This window comes from Astatotilapia calliptera, chromosome 22 (assembly GCF_964374335.1).
Source record: "Astatotilapia calliptera chromosome 22, fAstCal68.1, whole genome shotgun sequence".
NCBI classification, from domain to species: Eukaryota; Metazoa; Chordata; class Actinopteri; order Cichliformes; family Cichlidae; genus Astatotilapia; species Astatotilapia calliptera.
In genome coordinates this window covers 25,323,491-25,342,708 of record NC_137442.1, presented here as the reverse complement: position 1 = coordinate 25,342,708, position 19,218 = coordinate 25,323,491, and the positions used below count along the sequence as shown (strand labels likewise).

The 19,218-nt window shown below is 41.3% G+C and overlaps 2 protein-coding genes across 2 annotated transcripts; both read left to right on the top strand.

Moving 5' to 3' along the window:
* The first annotated feature begins 2,624 nt into the window (after window positions 1–2,624).
* Window positions 2,625–10,806, top strand: mturn (maturin, neural progenitor differentiation regulator homolog (Xenopus)). Its single transcript, XM_026155635.2, has 3 exons — window positions 2,625–3,261; window positions 7,311–7,433; window positions 9,355–10,806. The coding sequence occupies exons 1-3, from the start codon at window positions 3,103–3,105 to the stop codon at window positions 9,460–9,462; spliced, it is 390 nt and encodes a 129-aa protein (XP_026011420.1). The 5' UTR covers window positions 2,625–3,102; the 3' UTR covers window positions 9,463–10,806.
* A 757-nt stretch (window positions 10,807–11,563) lies between these two features.
* Window positions 11,564–18,302, top strand: LOC113014237 (E3 ubiquitin-protein ligase znrf2-like). Its single transcript, XM_026155633.2, has 4 exons — window positions 11,564–12,356; window positions 13,792–13,887; window positions 15,092–15,197; window positions 17,302–18,302. The coding sequence occupies exons 1-4, from the start codon at window positions 12,050–12,052 to the stop codon at window positions 17,357–17,359; spliced, it is 567 nt and encodes a 188-aa protein (XP_026011418.1). The 5' UTR covers window positions 11,564–12,049; the 3' UTR covers window positions 17,360–18,302.
* The last annotated feature ends 916 nt before the right edge of the window (window positions 18,303–19,218 follow it).

Sequence of the window (19,218 nt, the reverse complement as noted above, 5' to 3'; positions counted from 1 at the left end):
AAAACTTGTTTTATTAGTTTTAGTCTTTTAACTTTATGCATCAAGCAAAAAAAGTAACGGTAATCTAATTATTTTGCAATAGTAATCCCTTACCTTACTCGTTACCCGAAAAAGTAATTAGATTACAGTACTTCCCATCTCTGTAGCTTAGTCTATAACCCGGGCAAACATGAGGCCTGGGGGCCAGAATTAGCCAAGCAAAGACTCCATTTCGGACTACTGGACGGCTTTGGAAAATGCAAAGGACGGCATAAATACTTTACCTTTTAAATGTATTTTAATTTGTTTAGCAGCTTTTTCTTCTGGTAATTACCAGAATTACACGTCTTTAAAGACGTTCCCTATTGCCATTCATACTACAGAGTAATACTATGTAATACTAAGTAAATATAGGGCCAGTATTGCTGATAACAATACAGATACTGATACTTTTCATCTTTAAAGACAGCTTAGCAGTGTATCATGATTTATGACTCATCAGAAGTTTGCAAATTCTGAACACACTTTAATGTCTACTAAATCACTGTGATTCTACAATAACGAGTTAACACAATAAAAACACACCTTTCAGCGTTTTATGCATTTTGAAACTGTTTATTTTTGGAGACCTGATATGTAAATGTACCTGTCCCTAAAGCACAACATATGTTGTTTACATGTGCTATAAGCTATGAATAAAATAGACCTGACAGTCAACACAAAAAGACTTACCGTTATACCGTTATATGTATATTTTTATATATGGTATATGTTTTAATTCACAAAGAAGTGACTTCACACAATTCAGTGAACTTAGAGGATAGAAACAAAGTATCGATCCAAAACCAGCATTGTTATTGATACTATTAATATTTGGATTGATCTGCTCACCTTTGCCCATGAAATAAAATATGTTTAAAATCCCTGGCTTGTCATAACACAACTGATCTACAAAGACCAGGCACTGAACAAATGATACAGAGTACAAAGTACAGTATTTGAATTGATAGTTAGATTAGACATCCTCGCCACAGCCTACTGGTTGGGTAGAGGAGCAGAATGCTCTCCTCACCATGCTGCAGTCCGGGCGGACCTTTGCAGCCCTCAAATCATCTTCTCTCACTCACACTTCTGGTACTGCCACAGTCTTTTATCCTCTGCTATCTTTAAATGTTTTTATCCCTATTTTTTTTTAATATAATTTAATTATTTTATTAATTGATTTATGGTTATGACTGGAGGAATACTTATTTTTTAAAATGATCTGCTGGATATTTGAATTTGAATAAACAATCTATATCAAGTAGAGTCAGTGTAGGAAAGTTACATTCCCACTGATATGATCTGCAGTAATCCAGTGGTGTTATATCTATTCATTTATTATTATTCACTTATTCTTTCAAACCACACCCTGCAGATACATCCCCATACTGTAATATTAGTTTATCACTGAATATGTTTTGTATTTATTTAACATTACTGACTGAATCAGATTAGCAGGATGCTACAGGTGGGATTTGAAGTAAGCCATGTGCTGATAATATTCGGTCATGTCAATTTTAAAACAAATATAAATAATTGTTTTTTGTCGCAATCTACCAAATTTCCCCAATATTATTCTTTTATCTCAAACAGACTTCCTCTTAGACCCGTTCCAACTTGACATAGCCCATTATGGGAGGTACAACAGTTACTGGTTTCACGGGTGTCGCTCGCCCCCTGTTGGTGAGGACTCCGTGGAGCAGGCAGAGTCAGACTGGGCGGCGGGGGGCACTAATGGAAGCGGGCTGGATTAATGGAAACACTGTAGACACACTGTTTATGCAGAAGAGTGGTTCCCAGTACTGTGTGGGCTACATGCCAGTATAGTTTTTAAGGGTCATCAGTAAACAGAGAAGAAAATGGAACAGTTTGGAAATATTTTACACTTATTTTGGCTGCCAGTAAAGCTGATATAGTGCTTATTTCAGCTTATTATTATAGCAAGATCAGTGCTTACTATGTAAGACATGCTGACTTTTAACAGGTTATTTATTTTGTGGCTCTTTTTGAGTTTGACTGACACATACAGTTCCCTTTGTCTAAAACAGATATTGTGAAATGAACAAATGTGATAATTATGGCTTAATCATTTTTAATGCAAAAATGAGTCAGCATTGAGTCTGTATCAGGTGAGCTATTTCCATTATTTAAATAAAGCATTTTTCAGTTTAACTTGTGATTTCCTGCCTCTTTGGAGCTAAAACAGGCCACCTAAACTCACTATTGAGCATCAATATCAGGACCTGGTACGGTAGCTCAAATAAGTCAAAAAAATATAGACCCAAAAGCAAATGTCCATTACAGAGGACATAAATGAATAGGCTGGGTCTCGGGAGGACATACCACTTCATGGTGGGACATAAATCTAACAATTGACCCCGTTTTAAGATGACGGGCGCTCACGTGCTTTCGGTCACATCAGGTGGCCTTCAGAAGAGATGCAGTTGGCATAATGTCGAAAATTGGAAGTCTGTTTGGATGGAAAACCGGAGAAAATGTGTGTGTGTCTGTGTTTTTATTGCTTGCACACTAGAAACCAGTAACTGTGTCATGGCAGCAATGGCCCATTAATATATGATGACCTCACACTCTTTCATATGGAAGTATGGCAGGACTTGCAGGCTGTCGCATGATCTCAGCTCTGTGGGTGATGAGAGCAGGTTAAACGCTTCGCTGGCGTTGTCATCCTCCTGTGCCAGCAGTGAGAAAGTTAGGGTTAGGCTTATACCGTCTCCGTTATGGACGGCTGCCCGGCTCCACTCGTCGTCATCGCGTTTTCTCCAGCGTCCTCCTGCGTATGCATGCATGCGACCGAAGGGCTGATTTCATAACGTGAGGAGGAAGAGAGGAATGGGGTTCTGAGCACGGATGAGCGCCAGACCCCGCTAGGCTGTGTGCGCCAACAGCGTTATCTTTATTCCCGGGCCATGCAGAAGGCGCACTGAGGGAGATGCGGTATAGTGGAGGCTGCTGATGCTGCAGGCAAATCAGCTGTTAGGCCTATTTTGCGTCTTGAGCATCATCGCCGCGACGGCCAAAGAGACAGAGACACCAGGGACACCGCAGAGCGGATAACAGAGGATGGAGTTCAAGCATCTGGTGGAGGCGGCGGAGAAGTGGTGCTCCGGTAACCCCTTCGACCTCATCTTCGCCGAGGAGGACGACGAGAGGCGGCTGGACTTTTACGCAGAGCCCGGCGTCTCTTTCTACGTGCTGTGTCCCGGCGGCACCGACAGCTTTGTAAGTGCTCGATCTCCTGCAAGGCCTCGTCTCTGCGCGCTCTCTCCTAGGTGTGTCGAGGTTCGGCTGGAGGTGCGTTCGGCCCGGGTTTTCTAGCTGATGGATGTGGGAGAGGAGAGGAGGGGATGATGTCATTTCAGTTTGGGTGCACCTCACCCACCCCTCCTCCAACCGCCCTTCTTTCCCCTCAAAGTGTATATGTTGCTTATTTATCCAACATATAATCAACTCTGCTATGGGCACAAAACAGGAAAGCCTTATGACTTTCATAATAAAAGCCGTCGCCATCATGTGGATTTTGCGACACTAAACAGTTCATTTTTATTTCTAAATTGAAATTGATTTAGAAATAAAAATAAAAGCTTCCTATTTCGAGCGTTTATGTTTTCCCCTTATTTGAAGGCAATTTTATTACTTGAAAAACTTTAAAGGCCAGTGCTTGTTGTCACAAATGCAAAAAATATTTTACATTTTTGCCATCATGCCTTTATTTTGAAAGAGTTATTGCTGCTGGGTTTCAGGTTAAGCCTACTCTTATTAGAAATGTTTGTCTAGAGACGGCAAAGTTTACCAGTTGACGTTTTATTTCTAACACTTGATTTACTTTGACTAAATGTGCCTCCTTAGAAGATAATCCAAACAGCTGTGACTGCTATGAAACACTGATTCCTGGTGTTTTCTCTGAAAAGGTCTTAAATAAAAGGGGCGTGGTTGAAGAACCACCCACCCTTCCTTCGCTTCATCACTTTTCAAAAGTGAACTTAAAAATAAGACAAGAGTGAGAAATTTTTAGCTCAGTTTCTTTGCAGTTGAATGTTGTGCTTCGAAGCAACTGCCATTTTTTGATGGGGCCGCCGTGACTCGTTTGGCCCCCGTGCCACCACATTTTTAAAAATCCTGGATACGCCCCTGCTAAACAAGAGACTCTGCTTTAAAAACAGCGTGCACTAACCACTCTAAAGAAACTAGATGGGCTCATTAAAAGCCCCAAACCTCCAACCACACTGCAGCTATGCTGTGAGCTCAGTGTCTTTGTAGCTCCAGCACTGCTGTGATCAGCCACATGCTGTCTTGAAGCATAGCTGTATCATATATCAGTGTGCTGCAGTGGTGGCGTTATGACTCCTAAAGCCCCAGAGGCCAGGCCCGCCCTCCTCGCTCCTCCTGCTCAGTGACAGGGGCCAACAGGGCGGGGAGCAGATGGTGATGACCCAGGAGCCAGGGCGTCTGCTCGGTCAATATCACATTATGTCCCTGTCTGCGTTGTGTGTGTTTGCAAGCATTGTCTGGACTATCCTGCAGACAGGAGAGCAGCATTAGAGCCGGGGTTTTCCATAGCTGTGCGTGAAGAAACTGTGACGTTTATAGCTGCTGCACAATTAATTACCCAGTCTCTCTGACACACACAGACACACATAAAGCGCAGGTGCTTAAATGCATCATGTGACTCGATGTCTTTTAGCACCAACTTCCTTTTTTCTCTCTGTTTCTCTCTCAGCTCACAGTTTTCTACAGCTTTTTAATCTGGTGCTCGCCAACTGCTGCAGGCCTGCCACTCTCTCTCTCTGTTTTTAACACACACACACACACACACACACACACACACACACACACACACACACACACACACACACACACACACACACACACACACACTAACAGTTCAGCGTCTGCTATGCACATTTAAATAAGCTTGAATAACTCTCTGTCTCTCTGCAGGACTCTTGAGATCTAGTTACTCTCCCCGCGATCAATACTGCTATGAGCAGGACGTCTCACATGCTGTTTTTCTCTGATTCTCTCTCTCTCCCACACACACACACACACACACACACACACACACACACACACACACACACACACACACACACACACATGCAGGGCATCATCTTGTCACCTAGCTGCACCATAACAATAACCATAACGATAATTTGTTTCCTTCCCTGTAATTTCCCTCTGGATATGATACAGTAGTGTTTGTTTTTAGCAATCCACATCACCCGTTGTGGCGTTCAGCTGCTGAAAAACAAGAAGAATTGAACGTTCCACGTGACTCCACAGACGCCCCTCTGCTTATCAGAGCTGTAGCTGCCGTACAATCAATTACAGAGTCACGCACACAGCTGTGCTTGGTGGGTGGGGTCAGCTGTTTCAGTGGAGACGCTGGCTGATGTGAGAGTCCGTCCCATTCCCCCCTCCTGGGCTGTTTCGCACCATTTCACATGAATCGCTCTCTCTCTTGACTCTTGCAGTTCTTATCTTGAATTTTCACTGAATCATCAGCAGTGATGACATTAAGATAGTTTTTGATGAGATTTTAAGGGACTAATCAACAGATGACGCAGTATAATGAAGTACTCAAGGGATTTCAGTTTTCAACTGAGATTAAATTTCATTGTCTTTTTCCCCAGGATGTTAGGATAACGATGATCACTGTACCACAAATGCTGCAATAACCAACCAACCAACAAAGCCTCACGGCTGCATGTAAAACAACTTTTTGTGTTTGTTTTGCATCTGCTCCTTTTTTGCCATGTCATTCTGCACATTTGATTTGGTTTAGCGGACGACATTGCCTAATACATAACTTAACACAGTGGCCTTTAGACTCTAATTAAACTATAACTATAAACATGAGCCAAATAGAGCAGCTCCAATGGGCTTTGTCATCAGTATTTATCTAACAATTCCTGTAAAGGCTTTGAGGTGGCCGACAGTATGTGCTCATGAGGAAGCTGATTTTAATCAGCGTGGAACTCGTACATCTGATGTATCAGATTTACATGGTGATAATTCACCGTGCTTTTGTGCTGACCATAAACACACTCGCTTCCATTTCCATTGAGGTGTGCCTAAACTGTCAGCCCACGCTGTAAACTGATCCCGACTCGAAACTGCACCTGTGGTTTGTGCGTTTTGACCTAAAATACAGACAATGTAAGGCAGTTATTGTCTTTATTGTAGCTTGCCATCGCCAGTGTATGAATGTGTGTGTGAATGTGTGAATGACTGAATGTAGTGTGAAGCGCTTTGGGGTCCTTAGGGACTAGAAAAGCGCTATACAAATGCAGGCCATTTACCATTTTATTGTCTAAGAAGATTGTATCTAATTCACAGAGATGGGAATTGTGTAGTAGTCTGATCTCAAGAAGTCTGTACAAAAGCCTCAAGCCACCCTCATCTGATTACATTTTGCTTTTTAGGAGCCAAAAATGTTTTAATGTGATCTTGAGTAGCAGTTCTCCAGGATTTCTTTGGACCTCAGCTGCTTTTTTACTCACTTTCAGTCCAGTCCGTGTTTCATTTTCAGAGGTATGTTTTTAACACTGAGCATCAAAAACAGAACCTAACTCAAAGGACAAACCAGTGTCACCCCTACATGTGACAGGACACTTAGCAAAGAACCAATTTTAAATGGCATCTTTAGGCAGTTTGTTGCTAGCAGCCTGGAGGAAGTCATGAGAGCGGCACAACAGTGAGCATCTGCGGCCATCTGTGAAACACGGTGGAGGCTCCGTCATGATGTGGTGCATCATTTCAGCCAGTGGTGTTTGGGATCTTGTCAAAACTGATGGAATTGTGAAAACAAAAAAGCACAGTGAGATTTTTATTTAACATAAAATACCAACTAAACTGTATGTAAAACATATCTGAAGCATGGCACTGATCCCAAACACACTGACCATGCGGTAAAACACAAAATCGGTCATGATGTAAAGTCTGAACCTCAACATTACTGAAGCAGTGTGAGGAAGTAAAAATCCCCCCAAAAAGCAAAAGAAACACTGAGGATTAAAACAACAGACCGTGTATCAACACAAAGATCATGACAACATGTCTTTCTCAGATTTAGTTGCATTGCTCTGTTTTTTTTTCCTGTGCTGAATCTCCTGTGACTCAGTTTTGCTCACTTATCCATTAATTAAGTTGTGTACAGCCCACATGAGGCTACACCAGTGGAGGAAGTGTGACACTGTTACATCATGTGCTCTATTGTGTTTAAAGTGCATGGACAGAAATTGAAAGATTTTCATGATCTGTGTGTGCAGCATGTGTGGAGTGAGAGCGAGGACTGCCTTCCCTTCCTCCAGCTGGCCCAGGACTACATCTCATCCTGCGGGAAGAAGACTCTGCTGGAGGTGCTGGAGAAAGTCTTCACATCCTTCAGGCCTGTAAGGAACAGAAGCGGGGATGTTCCCAGGGTCGCGTTTCACTTTTGGTTTTTGTACCCAACACACTGCATCAGCCACGGCTCTGTTTGCTGCGTCTTTTGCAGTCCTGAAAAATTCTGTTCTCTCTCAAAATCATCACAACACATACTCTTAGAAATCAGACATTTCACTGTTGGCTTGTTTATCACTCGAGGATTTTGTGCATTTGTGCAATTTTCTTGTCTCTCAGGAATAAGAGAAATGATCTTTATTTCCCCAAATGTAAATCTGAAGCAGTTTTTTGGTAAATAACATATTTAAAAGGTGTAACAAGCAGTAATCAGTTTTTAAAAATCATTCAGTAAAAGGACTAGATGTTGTAGTTCCTAATACTGCTTTGCTTTAAATGGTGAGAATCTTGAGGGATGGCTGTTATGAGGAAAGGCAGCCCAGAAACTTTACCAGCAGCACACATCGTTGTGTGCCTCAACTTTCGGTCTTTTACCCAAGCTAACCTGCCATTTTTTGGGGGGGATTAGAGATCTGATCTAGGTTATCGTATTAAGATTTGGGACACATCGTCAGTAGTGGACCTTGGATTCATCGGGTGTTTCGGCCATTATCACTAGACACCCTCATCCAAGGAGGCCCTGCCAGGGTTGATCAGGAGTGTGTCACTGGTTTATGTGAAATTGTTATTTGTCTTATTCTTTCTTCTTTTTAGTTTCCTACAGTTTATTTTATCCTATCTATTCACTGCAACTGAGAAATAATACTTAACTCTTTAGCATTTATAGAGCCTAACTTCTTTAAAGGGATAGAAAAGGTGATGGAGAGAAGTAAGACAAGAGGGACAAGATAGGAGAGCTGGAAGGGGGGCGCCCGATCTGGCTTCCCACACCTCCCCGCCGGATCGGGCTGTTACTGCTTGGAGGTTATCATCACAAAAACAAAAATCCATTTATCTATTTACTTAAGTATTGCAAGTTTCACTACTCTTAGCGACAGCGCTTCTTTGCCGTCACAAATGTGAAGCAATAATTTTGTGTAAAATGCATCTGAAATATATCAAATCAAAGATTTATTCAAATAATTAATCATGAAAGAAAATAAATTTGGATTAAACTGAGTGTATATCAATCAGGTGAATTTCATTTGAACAGCTGTCGCTAAATTTAACGCTTTACACCGTACTTACACAGTAAGAATATCTGTAAAGGTACAGTACAATGTACCGTTTTAATTTTTTACGGATATTTTCACGTATTCTATTCCACACATTGAATTTAACATTTACCATTTATGGAAGCCTGCGTAAAAAAATGGATAATGTACTAGCAGAATATTACCAGGACATTTTTTGCCTTTTTTAAAAAAGTGTATGTAAAAAAAACTGCATGAAAATGTTTAATTTTATAATATTTTAATCAATGTTAATAAATAACTCTACAAACCTGAAACTGGTGAGGCTTGGAGACACATTTAGATGATAGTAAGTTACACAAGAGAAAAAGGCGTTTTGTATCAACTGGAGAAAAAGTCAAAGAAATGAAAAATGTTTAGTTTCCAAAAAAAGCTTTACATAATGTGTTACTTGTTTCGAGGTAGAGTTGGGCTGTTCCTGCTGTTTCCAGTCTTTATGCTAAACTGAGCTCACTGCCTTCTGGCTGTAACTGCACAGACGTGATAAGGGTATCATATTATATAACGCTCCCACTGCAAGGTGTGTTTTTCAGCAGTGAATCAAGGAATAACTGAGCAGAATTGGAAGGATTGTTTATTTAGTGGAAGAGAGAGAAACTAGACCGCTGACATAAAGGCTTCTTCTGAAAGACACTGAGTTTGTTTGCTTTGTGATGTTAGTTAGCAAAAAAGAGAGAGAGACAACGTAAACACACTTCATGGTCTAACACTGCATTCTCTTCCTCCCTGTCTCTGTTAGCTGCTGGGTCTCCCAGACTTAGAGGACGACAGTTTTGAGCATTACCACGCTGACATGGAGGGGGAACCCGGGCCCGACCACCAGCAGATGGGGGTCAGCCAGCAGTGATAATGCCCAAGGAGAAGCCCGGGCCTCAACACATTAAGCCCAATCACCTAATGACACACATTCGTACATATTTAAAGTGAACTTGCTTTAAAAAAAACAAAAAAACAAAACAAAACAAAAAAATTGCACCGCCATGTTCTTGAATGTCTCAGTGGCTTTGCTTCCCAAAGAGTGCACGCTGCGGCACTTTTTTTCAGCCCCCTCCCCTTCGCCTCTCAAAATAAAATGAACACACTTACACAAAAATTTGGAGGCTACGTGAGCAGTAGCCATGTACAATGCAAGTATCTCAATCATTCACCATCTGGTTAGTTAAAGTTCCACAGCACAGCAGTATTACATCAGCCTCAGCTGTTTCTTACGCAGGAATACAGTCAGATGTTACCGCAATACCCACTCCCCCCCACCACCAACCCCCTCTCAAACGGGGAGATGAATGTTGCAGATAGCCTGCTTTCTTTACCTGACATACGCAGGGGTGAAAACTAACGGTTTGTGGCAACATGAGGCAATCGGCGCTCTAGCAAAGTTCATTTTCCACCTCATGGAGGGAAAGAGGGAGGGAACTGAAAAACGGCTCTCAGACCCTTCCCTGTTTTAAACACACGCTTAGAGAAGTCATATAGGAAACCGTTTTAAAGACGTTTTACAGTCGCTCCTCGCGTGGAAATCAAAGTGCGCAGCTTTACAGTAGCATGGAACCTTTCCCCCCCCACCCACCCCCATCCCCAAGGTGTGTTTGTGTTAATGTTTCCAAATGCAGCACACCTCAAAAGACTTTCAAGTCACTTTATGAGGATGTTTTAATCATGTAATTATGGTATGACCGTCACAGCTATGACCCATGCTGCAGCTTGATAAGCCCTTACCCAGACTGGGTGTCCCAGACTGCCCCCTTCCAAGTTCTTGTATCCAGTAGTCTTCCTGGTTGTTGGTGGTTCACACTTTGCCCTCTTTTCTTGGCAGCATCTGAGGAGATACCTTCTTTAAAGCTTGTACATCATCATAAATGTAATAAGGGCACACACCCAGACCCCTGAGTGGTATCACAGGGAAGGGGGAACATATTTGTTGTTAGCCACCCTCAGCTTAGCCTTGTTACTTTCTAACCTCAGTATTGTAGTGTCACACCTGATGCACTGCAACGCATCAGGCCACCCACGCCCACCCACAGCTGCCTTCAACCACTAGATCTACATGCAAGACTCTTTCAGACCTTTTACCCATTTACTTTTTTTTGCTTGTACAGTTTTGTCTTCTTTGTTGCCTGGGCGTTCCTCATTCAGTGTATCTTTTGTTTGTCCTCATGTGTGTGAAACTGGTCAATAAACAGTGTGAACAGAGTGTCCCGACAGCTGGTTTTTTCTTTAATCTCAAACGCCACGAGTTAATGAAAGACAAAGCACCAAATATGGAGGGCATTTCATATCAGAGTGGACTGGTGACCTGCTGCTGTGCCAAAGGCCTGCTGGTGTTACTGGGGTTGACGTCACGCAGCCACTCAGGGCCGAGTTAAGCTTCGGACTGAAAAAGGAATCGCTGACAGGAAGTAGTGGTTTAGTATTCAAATTAAAAGCACAGAAGTCAATGCAAAGGTGCCTTTTTCTGTCTTGTCACCACGTGCACATTTATAGGATACATTTGAGTATTTGTAACAGTTATAGAGGCAGGGTTGTGTATTTTTCTGGTTAAGATTTCACATAGGAGGAAAATATGAGCTTACCCACAAAAACTGCTCAACAGTGAATGAAATTGTTTAAAATCTAACATCAGCTGGACAAACTATGACAGTACAATGCTACTTTTCAAAATAATACCCCTAGAAGTAAAATTTCCAGCAAAAATACACGCAGCAATAAAATTCAGTAGTTACAATCCTGGTAATTCCCCCTTTGACGGCAGGTACTGTACTTCTTATTGGGTCAGTTGTGTGTCACTCAACTTCATGTAATAAATTAAGCTGCTGCAAAGCGTGGCACACAACTTGTGTACAACCTTCATAGAGTAAATAAAAGGAATCACTATCTGTCAAATTGAACAATTGGATGCTTTTACTTTGAAAGAAAACGTACTGTGTTCGGTGGAGTTGATTACGGCTGACAGCGTTGGCTTACCGGAAGAGGAGGGAAATCCCTGCTTATATTTTTCTTTCCAGACACCACAGTTGAACACAAAAACAAACTTGAAACCAGACGAGCTTTGGGGTCAACGCTTGTGCGTGTGTTCTCGGCTAAAGCGAAGAAACACAAACCTTGTTACTTAAGAGATTTTCTCTCTCTTTTTTTTTTTTAATACATCTGTTGTTGGAACAAAGGGGGAGGACTTTGAAACGAAGAGGAAAAAGAAAAAAAGAACCTTTGGAAAGGAAGTTTTGCGTCAGTGAGTGCGCACTTTACGCACAGTGCGCACTGTGAAACTTTGACATGTTGAATAACCTCGGCTGTATCGCTGCATACTTGTTTGGCTGCATTTCCTTTGTTGTTTTCGACTCTCCGGGGCTCGCTGTGATCATGTGTCGTGGCTAAAAAAAACTTCTTTAAGAAAGAAAAACGCACTGACAAACAAAACCCCTAAAACTTGCGGCAGTATGGGGGCCAAGCAGAGCAGCCCTGTGTTTGACAGCAGAACTCGAGCTTATTCCAGCTCCGATCTTCCATCTGGAAATTCCAGCAGAGGAGAAAGGTTTGCGGGGTTCAGGTACACAAATGGACCCGATGGCCCAAGAATCCGGTTCACGAGTGGAGGGCCAACAAATTCTGGGCTCAACATACCGGCCGGCGGCAACCAGAGCCTCGACGGCACAGATGGTGACGATGAGGGCCAGCTGCCCCCAGAGGGACACCGGCTGCTTATAGGGTCCCTGCCGGCCGAACTGTCCTCACGCCTGCTCGGGGGTAAGGCGCAAATTTATAAAAGTACACCTGGAGAGCCCAGGCCCATTATTGCTCAGTGCACACTTGGATTTTTAATGCACTGATTTCCTCTTTGTACTCGAGGTGCACTTCCGCAGTGTCAGTATAGCTTTAATATCGTTTTATGCAGTGCATTTCGCCTTCTCTGATATTACCACTCATTATTCTAACGATTCTAATCAACATTTAAAATCCTGCAGCACACAACTGCCCACACTGCATATCCGAGCTACGTTATTATGACTTAAATTTCTATTTAATGTAAGGTACCCTATCATTATTTCTCAGTTTCATCTCCAAAGTTGTATGTGTAATTTTGGTGTCAGAGTTACTTATTATTTTTCCATTTGACATGCGATACCTGGCATATGGTTAAGGCCGTCTGATGACTGAGCCCTTTGTTTTGCACTTCTGCACTTTTATTCCAGCCACAGGTGGCTCTGCTGCACCACGCTTTCTTTTTTTTCCTTTTTTTTTTGTTGGGGGGGGCTCTTTCTTCTTCTACTGCTTCTTTGTTTTGCAACACCAGCCTGTTTTGTCACTCTGGCTATGAGAGGGAAGAGTAGTGCACTATGTAGGTCAGCAGATAAGAGCTTCCTGCTGGTTACATATTGCTTGACAGAAACACACACTTGCACACACACACACAACAAACTTCCTGAATCCGCAGGTCTTGCTGTTTCTCAACTGAAGGGGTGTCTCACTGGGCCCAACCTGCAACAAAAGCGGGAGTCAAACTAACATAACGTAACATTCAGAGAGCCTTTAAACACCAGTGTTGCTGACAGCTCAAAAGCTGTTTAAGCACAGGTTGAATTGAGTTTTCTAGGTTTTTTGTTAGAGGCCTAAAAAGTTGTGACATGATCTCCATATCCAGCTGTGTTCCTGCCCTCTTCTCTTCCTTTTTCCTTACCGGCATATAATTCCCCCGATGAGGAAATGTAATCATTAATCGCACCATCAATAATCTTCACTCACGAGAACCACATGACTGGAACTCTGCAGGTCTGAGACTTTATCTCAGGCCTGGAGGTAAGCTTATCTAACGTCGAGCGGTTCTTGGCCTATTAATCTTTGTGCAGCTGTGCAGATACAGGGGGTCAGAAGGAAGCAAGCGATCGGCCAATCGCATGTTTTATAGATGCTTTTGCAGTAAAGATCACATCTGTGTTTAAGTGTGCGCTTGCAGTAAGTTTGCAGCGCTGCAGTGACATCTGCAAACTGTGTGAGGTAAGCAGATTGTTAGTTTATGGGAGATTTGAGTTCGTGCAGTCAAAAGGTCCCGTAGGTCACAAGATTAAGCACAAGCCAACAGTCCCACGTCCTGCCATGTGTACATATCAATATGAGGTTATGAGCGGTGCACTGCCACATCAGGGTCCCTTAATGTTTTCTCTTTGCGTTTTTTCCACTCCAGGCTTCCACTGTCCCGTTTGCTCCAAGTTCATGGCGTCGGATGAAATCGAGAAGCACCTGCTCATGTGTTTCAGCAAGACGCGCCTCACCTACAACAGTAAGACTGAGGGGGAGATTCTGAACGTCTTCAAGACTGTTATTTTGTTGCCCACTGCTAATTATTAAATGAAACTGCACGTGACAAAGCAAGATCATTAAAATTGTGTCCTTAAGTAATGTAGCAATTCTACATTGTAATAAAATGCTGTAGTCGTTTAAGGTCTCAACCTGCTGCACTGATGTACAGCTGTTCTAAAGGTTACTGTAACGGCTCTGGCTTCTGTGGTTACAGCTAACTGATATTTACGGTGGAAACCATGCGTATGGTCGCCTAAAAGCCCACTGAGCTAAACCAGTGCCCCTGTTTTTACCTTTTTAAAATAAATCTTTTTGTACTATAAATATAAGCGCTAGAGCCTGACTGATAAGACTGTCAGACCAATGCCGATATTTGGTGATTTAAAATCCCGATAAATAGGCACACAAAAAGATTTCCATAATATTTGTTGTTTCTTTTGTTTTAAGTTCTTACAAAGACAAAATGACAATGCGATTTAAAAATAATCTTGCTTTATTTTTACAAGTCGCCAATTACTTGTTTTCCCTTGCCCAACGCCTCTCGGATAATTGTCCCGTTTCAAGTATTAGAGTGCCCCCTGGTGGACAACCTATGCCACGCCAACATTCGTAACATGGTTGAAGGGTGTTTCTCCCACGTTGTCTTCAGTTTTTTTTTTCAGTTTCATTTTGCGACAATTATAAATGCTGAGATAATCCTAATGATAGATCGACAAATAGCTAGAATCAAAATATCAATTTTCCTCGAATAAATGTCAAAATATTTTTCAATTTTAGAAATTTAATCATCATGTGATGATTAAATTTTAAAGCTTTATCTTGTTTGTCGTTATTTTTCCTCATTTTTAATTCTGACATTAGAAACCACTGAAATATAATTATTGTAATGGTCATTACTGTGTAAGTAGCAATTTATTGGTGCAAAAAGCTGTAATGTACTGGTGTTTAGTTTTCACCTCCATTATTAAACTACACCTTCACATTTTCATACAGAGGAACTGGAGAATAAAAAGTGAAATTACATTCAGCCCAAAAAGCAGCACATTTCCGCACAGATGATAGCAGGTATTCTGGTATCAAAGGTTAAACAGATGGTTGTGCGGGATTCGGTGAAGTGAAGATTCGATTTGGTGTGCGAGGCAGCTTTTTGCTCATTTGGTCTGTGTTTGTATTGTCTTTCTCAGAGGACATCCTGTCCAGAGACTCTGGGGAATGTGCCATCTGTTTAGACGAGCTGGAGCAAGGAGACACCATTGCCAGACTGCCTTGCCTCTGCATCTACCATAAAGGGTAGCTAATGTGCACAAACACACACAGATAAACAGAATCAGCTGGAAATACTTTGACTAATGCATACAGTTAATTTTAAACCTGTAGTACGTATATGCACAATATAAATAAACATACCAATTAATGCTCAAAAGGCCATTTGTTGTTGTTGTTGTTGTTGTTAGATGGGAAGATAATAAAGCACTCATGTTTAAACCTATAGACTACATTAATGTAAAGCCAGCTTAGAAAAAAAAATACAGAAAGCAGTTTAAAAACAGGCTGTGAAACTTTAATGCATCCTGTAAAATACTGCACCTCTTATTGTCTATGCATTTTCAAAAAACTAAGACATAAGTAGTTACGTAATAGTGGCTAGCAGCCAGTCTAGCAATTTCACCCTGCTTCTAATCTTTAAGATAAGATAGTGTAATCTTAATTTTTCTTTCTTTCTAGCTTTTACCATTACCTGGTCTATTTGATTATATAGCACCGACAAGTTTGAACCTGTCAGATTAAAAGAAAAAGATCCTGTAAATGGAAAGCATTCTTAGTTTTCTCGCAGAAATCATAAAATTATGAAACTATTACTTGCAGCTAGTCTGGTGATATGTAAGGTGCGTTCCTGCACCTATAGTTCGTTCGATCTGATCCAAATCAGTTGATAAGTTTGGAAACTTGTAGCTTTTTCCTGTGGTTTGGTTTGTTTTCACAAAGAAAAACTCAAAGCAAACTCTGAACTAAAATACATCACAACAAAAAGGTCTGGAGCAAGAATAGTAAATACTGGAAGAAGGTGCTGTGTTGTGGTCTTGTGGATAACATGAAGAATTTACATTAATTTCACAGCTAGTTGCTAATCCAAACCCTGCGTTTGTGTATTTTGGACATTTATGGTACCTTGCAGCATCCCAGAATGCAAAACCTACCTGGCTACAAGAAAGCATTTAACTCAAACCTGCAGCATACACCTTGTAGTTTGCTGGGATCACACCATAAACTAACCGCTGTGGAGTTTGTTTGGAGGTGGACCTCCACGGGTCTCAGTGCGGTTGTTTTGGTGTGCGTTGTGTGTGTTCTTTTGTTAGGTTGGACTAAAACCAGGCTAGCTGTTTTTCACTTTTCGAACAAAATGATGCTAACTTGTCACCAACCTTAGCAGAATATCCCTCACTGATCAGTCCGCTTTGGTGGTTTTATAAGCATTTAATGCATTAAAGCATTCAAAAAGCAGATGTTACAAGGAAACACTATACAAATGTTTTCACTATTTCATATTGACATTTCCTAACAACAGGCTCTTTTCTTTTTAATCTGCATGTTAGCACTTTTCTTAGATGGACACCTATCATCAGCTTTAGAGCTATGTATGTCCCACAGTTAGCATGTAAAGGCTGTAATATGTACAGAGAGATCCTGCTGTTCCCTTTGTTGGTGCAGGTGCTCAGATCAGATCTGGGCTCAAACGTGTACAGAAGGTCGTGAGAAAGCCCCATTCCCAATCAGGAATGGGAATTTAGTTAGTAGTGCTACAGTTTTGTTTAGGAACCTTTAAGCCAGCGAGAGGAATAAACAGTGCCAACAGCGACTGGGTGCTGTCCCCTCTGCAGGCTTTCAGAAGGTGACCAATCGGGAAAACTTTCAGTGAAGTGGGGCCTGAAGGAAGCCTGGGGATAGCATGAGCTGTTCCATGCAGAGGCTGGACTAGGGGGCCGCATAACAATCTGAGATAAGGCCAAGTGTTTTGACTGGGAGCAATGCCAAGATACACTAGAGGAGTCCCAGAATAAAAATGTGGAGTTGAAACAAGCATAATATTTACATTAACCTCATTGGTTCTAAGAACAAGAATTACAGCTTTTCCATATAGATCCTAAAAAATAATAATCAGTGAGAGGAACAAAACGATACACAAGCACATTGGCATAAGTGAATAAGTTCTTCATAATTGTTGTGATAATATTTTATTTTCCATTTTTAACTTAAAAAATATACAAATTAAAATATACATAAAAATATTTTGGTTTTTTTTTTTTTACTTCGAGCTGGTTCCATTTGTTGTGTTCACAAACACTAAATATGTTTCCAGCTCCGTTTGAATCAAGCCTCCTTGTTACTGTTGCAGGTGTATAGACGCGTGGTTTGAGGTGAATCGCTCCTGCCCGGAACATCCCAGCGACTAGGAGCTGCAAACGTCCACTACCACAGTACATCACTGGGATCGACTGTGTGCCCTGACCTCATCCCAACACTGTCTTTTCCAGTCACGCATCAGCGCTCCTCAGGGATTATAAGACATTATTGTGTGCAGAGTTTTCACATTGCCTCATGGACTTTGGATATGCCTCCTTAGGTGAAGTGAAATGTTCAAGGAGCCGCACCGGTGGAGTCATTTCAAAATATGTGACATCCCTCGTGTCACCTACTGGCCTAAAGAAGATTCATGAGCTGGGCTGTGTTTTTGATTTGTTTTTTTTTTTTGTTGAGCTGGGCGTGGTTTTTATAGGAGAGGACTTCTAAGACCGACATCTCTTCAGGAGGGACGGAGGCCAACAGACTGTGGAGAGAGACGATGAGAAGGCTGATGTTGTGCAATATGAAAAGCAGCCACAGGGACTGGGGAGGAGAAAAATGTCTTTATCAGCTTTAAGGGATGATTGCAGTGTTGACGTAAGGAAGCAGATTTCAATGTTATTGCAAAATAGGCTGTTGATATTGTTTGGTAAACAATCATGTGTCATAGACCAAGCAGTCTAACGTGAAATAGTTGGACGATTACCACTCGGCCATTTAGAACCACATTACTGTGATTGCGTAGTTTAGTTGTGGGGTTTTTTTTTTGTTTTGTTTTTTAAAGTTGGGTTGTAACATATCTAATGGTGATTCATGCTCGCTCTCTCTCTTTCTCTCTCTCTCTAAAAGAGTGCCATAATGTGCTGCTATGTGATAGACTGGAAAGTTTTTCTATAACCTTTGAACCTTTTCAGTCAATGTTTTTTCTGTTTGTACTGTGATGAGTTGCACAACAATAAATGTTTTGTCTTTGTGTCTTTTTCCTGCATGAGAACTGTTAATGTACATTTGTGTCTTTACACTCGTCCTCCAATTAAAAAGTCGTATAAAGTGTGAAGTTTGCATTCTTTCCAACCGACAGCTGTACTTACTTACAATCACGCAAAGGTATTACATAACATCTGCAGTTTATCCCGCAAACATTATTTTGTTGTTTTAATTGTTGAGAAAAATTAAAATCTTAATGGCACCATTACTTTTGACAGTAAGTACTAAAACTAGCAGCTTCAAAAATGCAGGGATGATGTGTGATACCTGTTTAGAAGTCAGTGAGCAGAGGCATGAAGAGCCAGGAGTTATTTGTTTGTCTGAGGACTTGCAATCTTTTCATTGGTTACAGAGTGTTTGGTAATGAAATGTATGCGTGCCAGAGAAGGTATTTTCATATGAGGGCAAAGGACAACAAATTAAAATATGACAATACTTGCTGATGATAGTAGTTTACCTCCACCAAGATTAGACAGCTTTAAAACAAAATTTCTAGGAATCCTGAAAGTCTCCTTACGTGAGTCCAAAAAACGAATCCACATACTACTGTATGCATGTATACCTCTATCTATCGATCTAAGTTCAATCAAACACATTCGGTGAGTTAATGGTTTATACTTGTGTTGCAATCAACTTTTGGATACATTTTCAAGGAGGAGCATTTGATATGATGTAATAAAGTAGATAAAATGCAGCTGTGCCTTAGTCACATTAAACAGTAACCAAATGTAATGTTACTATAATAATAAAAATTAAATCTAATAAAATGTTATCAACTATGAAACATAAACACCTTTTCACAGCCCATGTGTAAAATGAAAGGACCAAAATAGATCCCAAAGGTTGATTCTGTTCATCTGGACGTAGAGTTTTCAGTGGGAGAAACATTTCGTCACTCATCCAAGTGACTTCTTCAGTCTCAGCTCTCTATCAACTCTCTACTCATGGCCATTGATCAGTGGTCTTTGATCAGTAGTTGTTT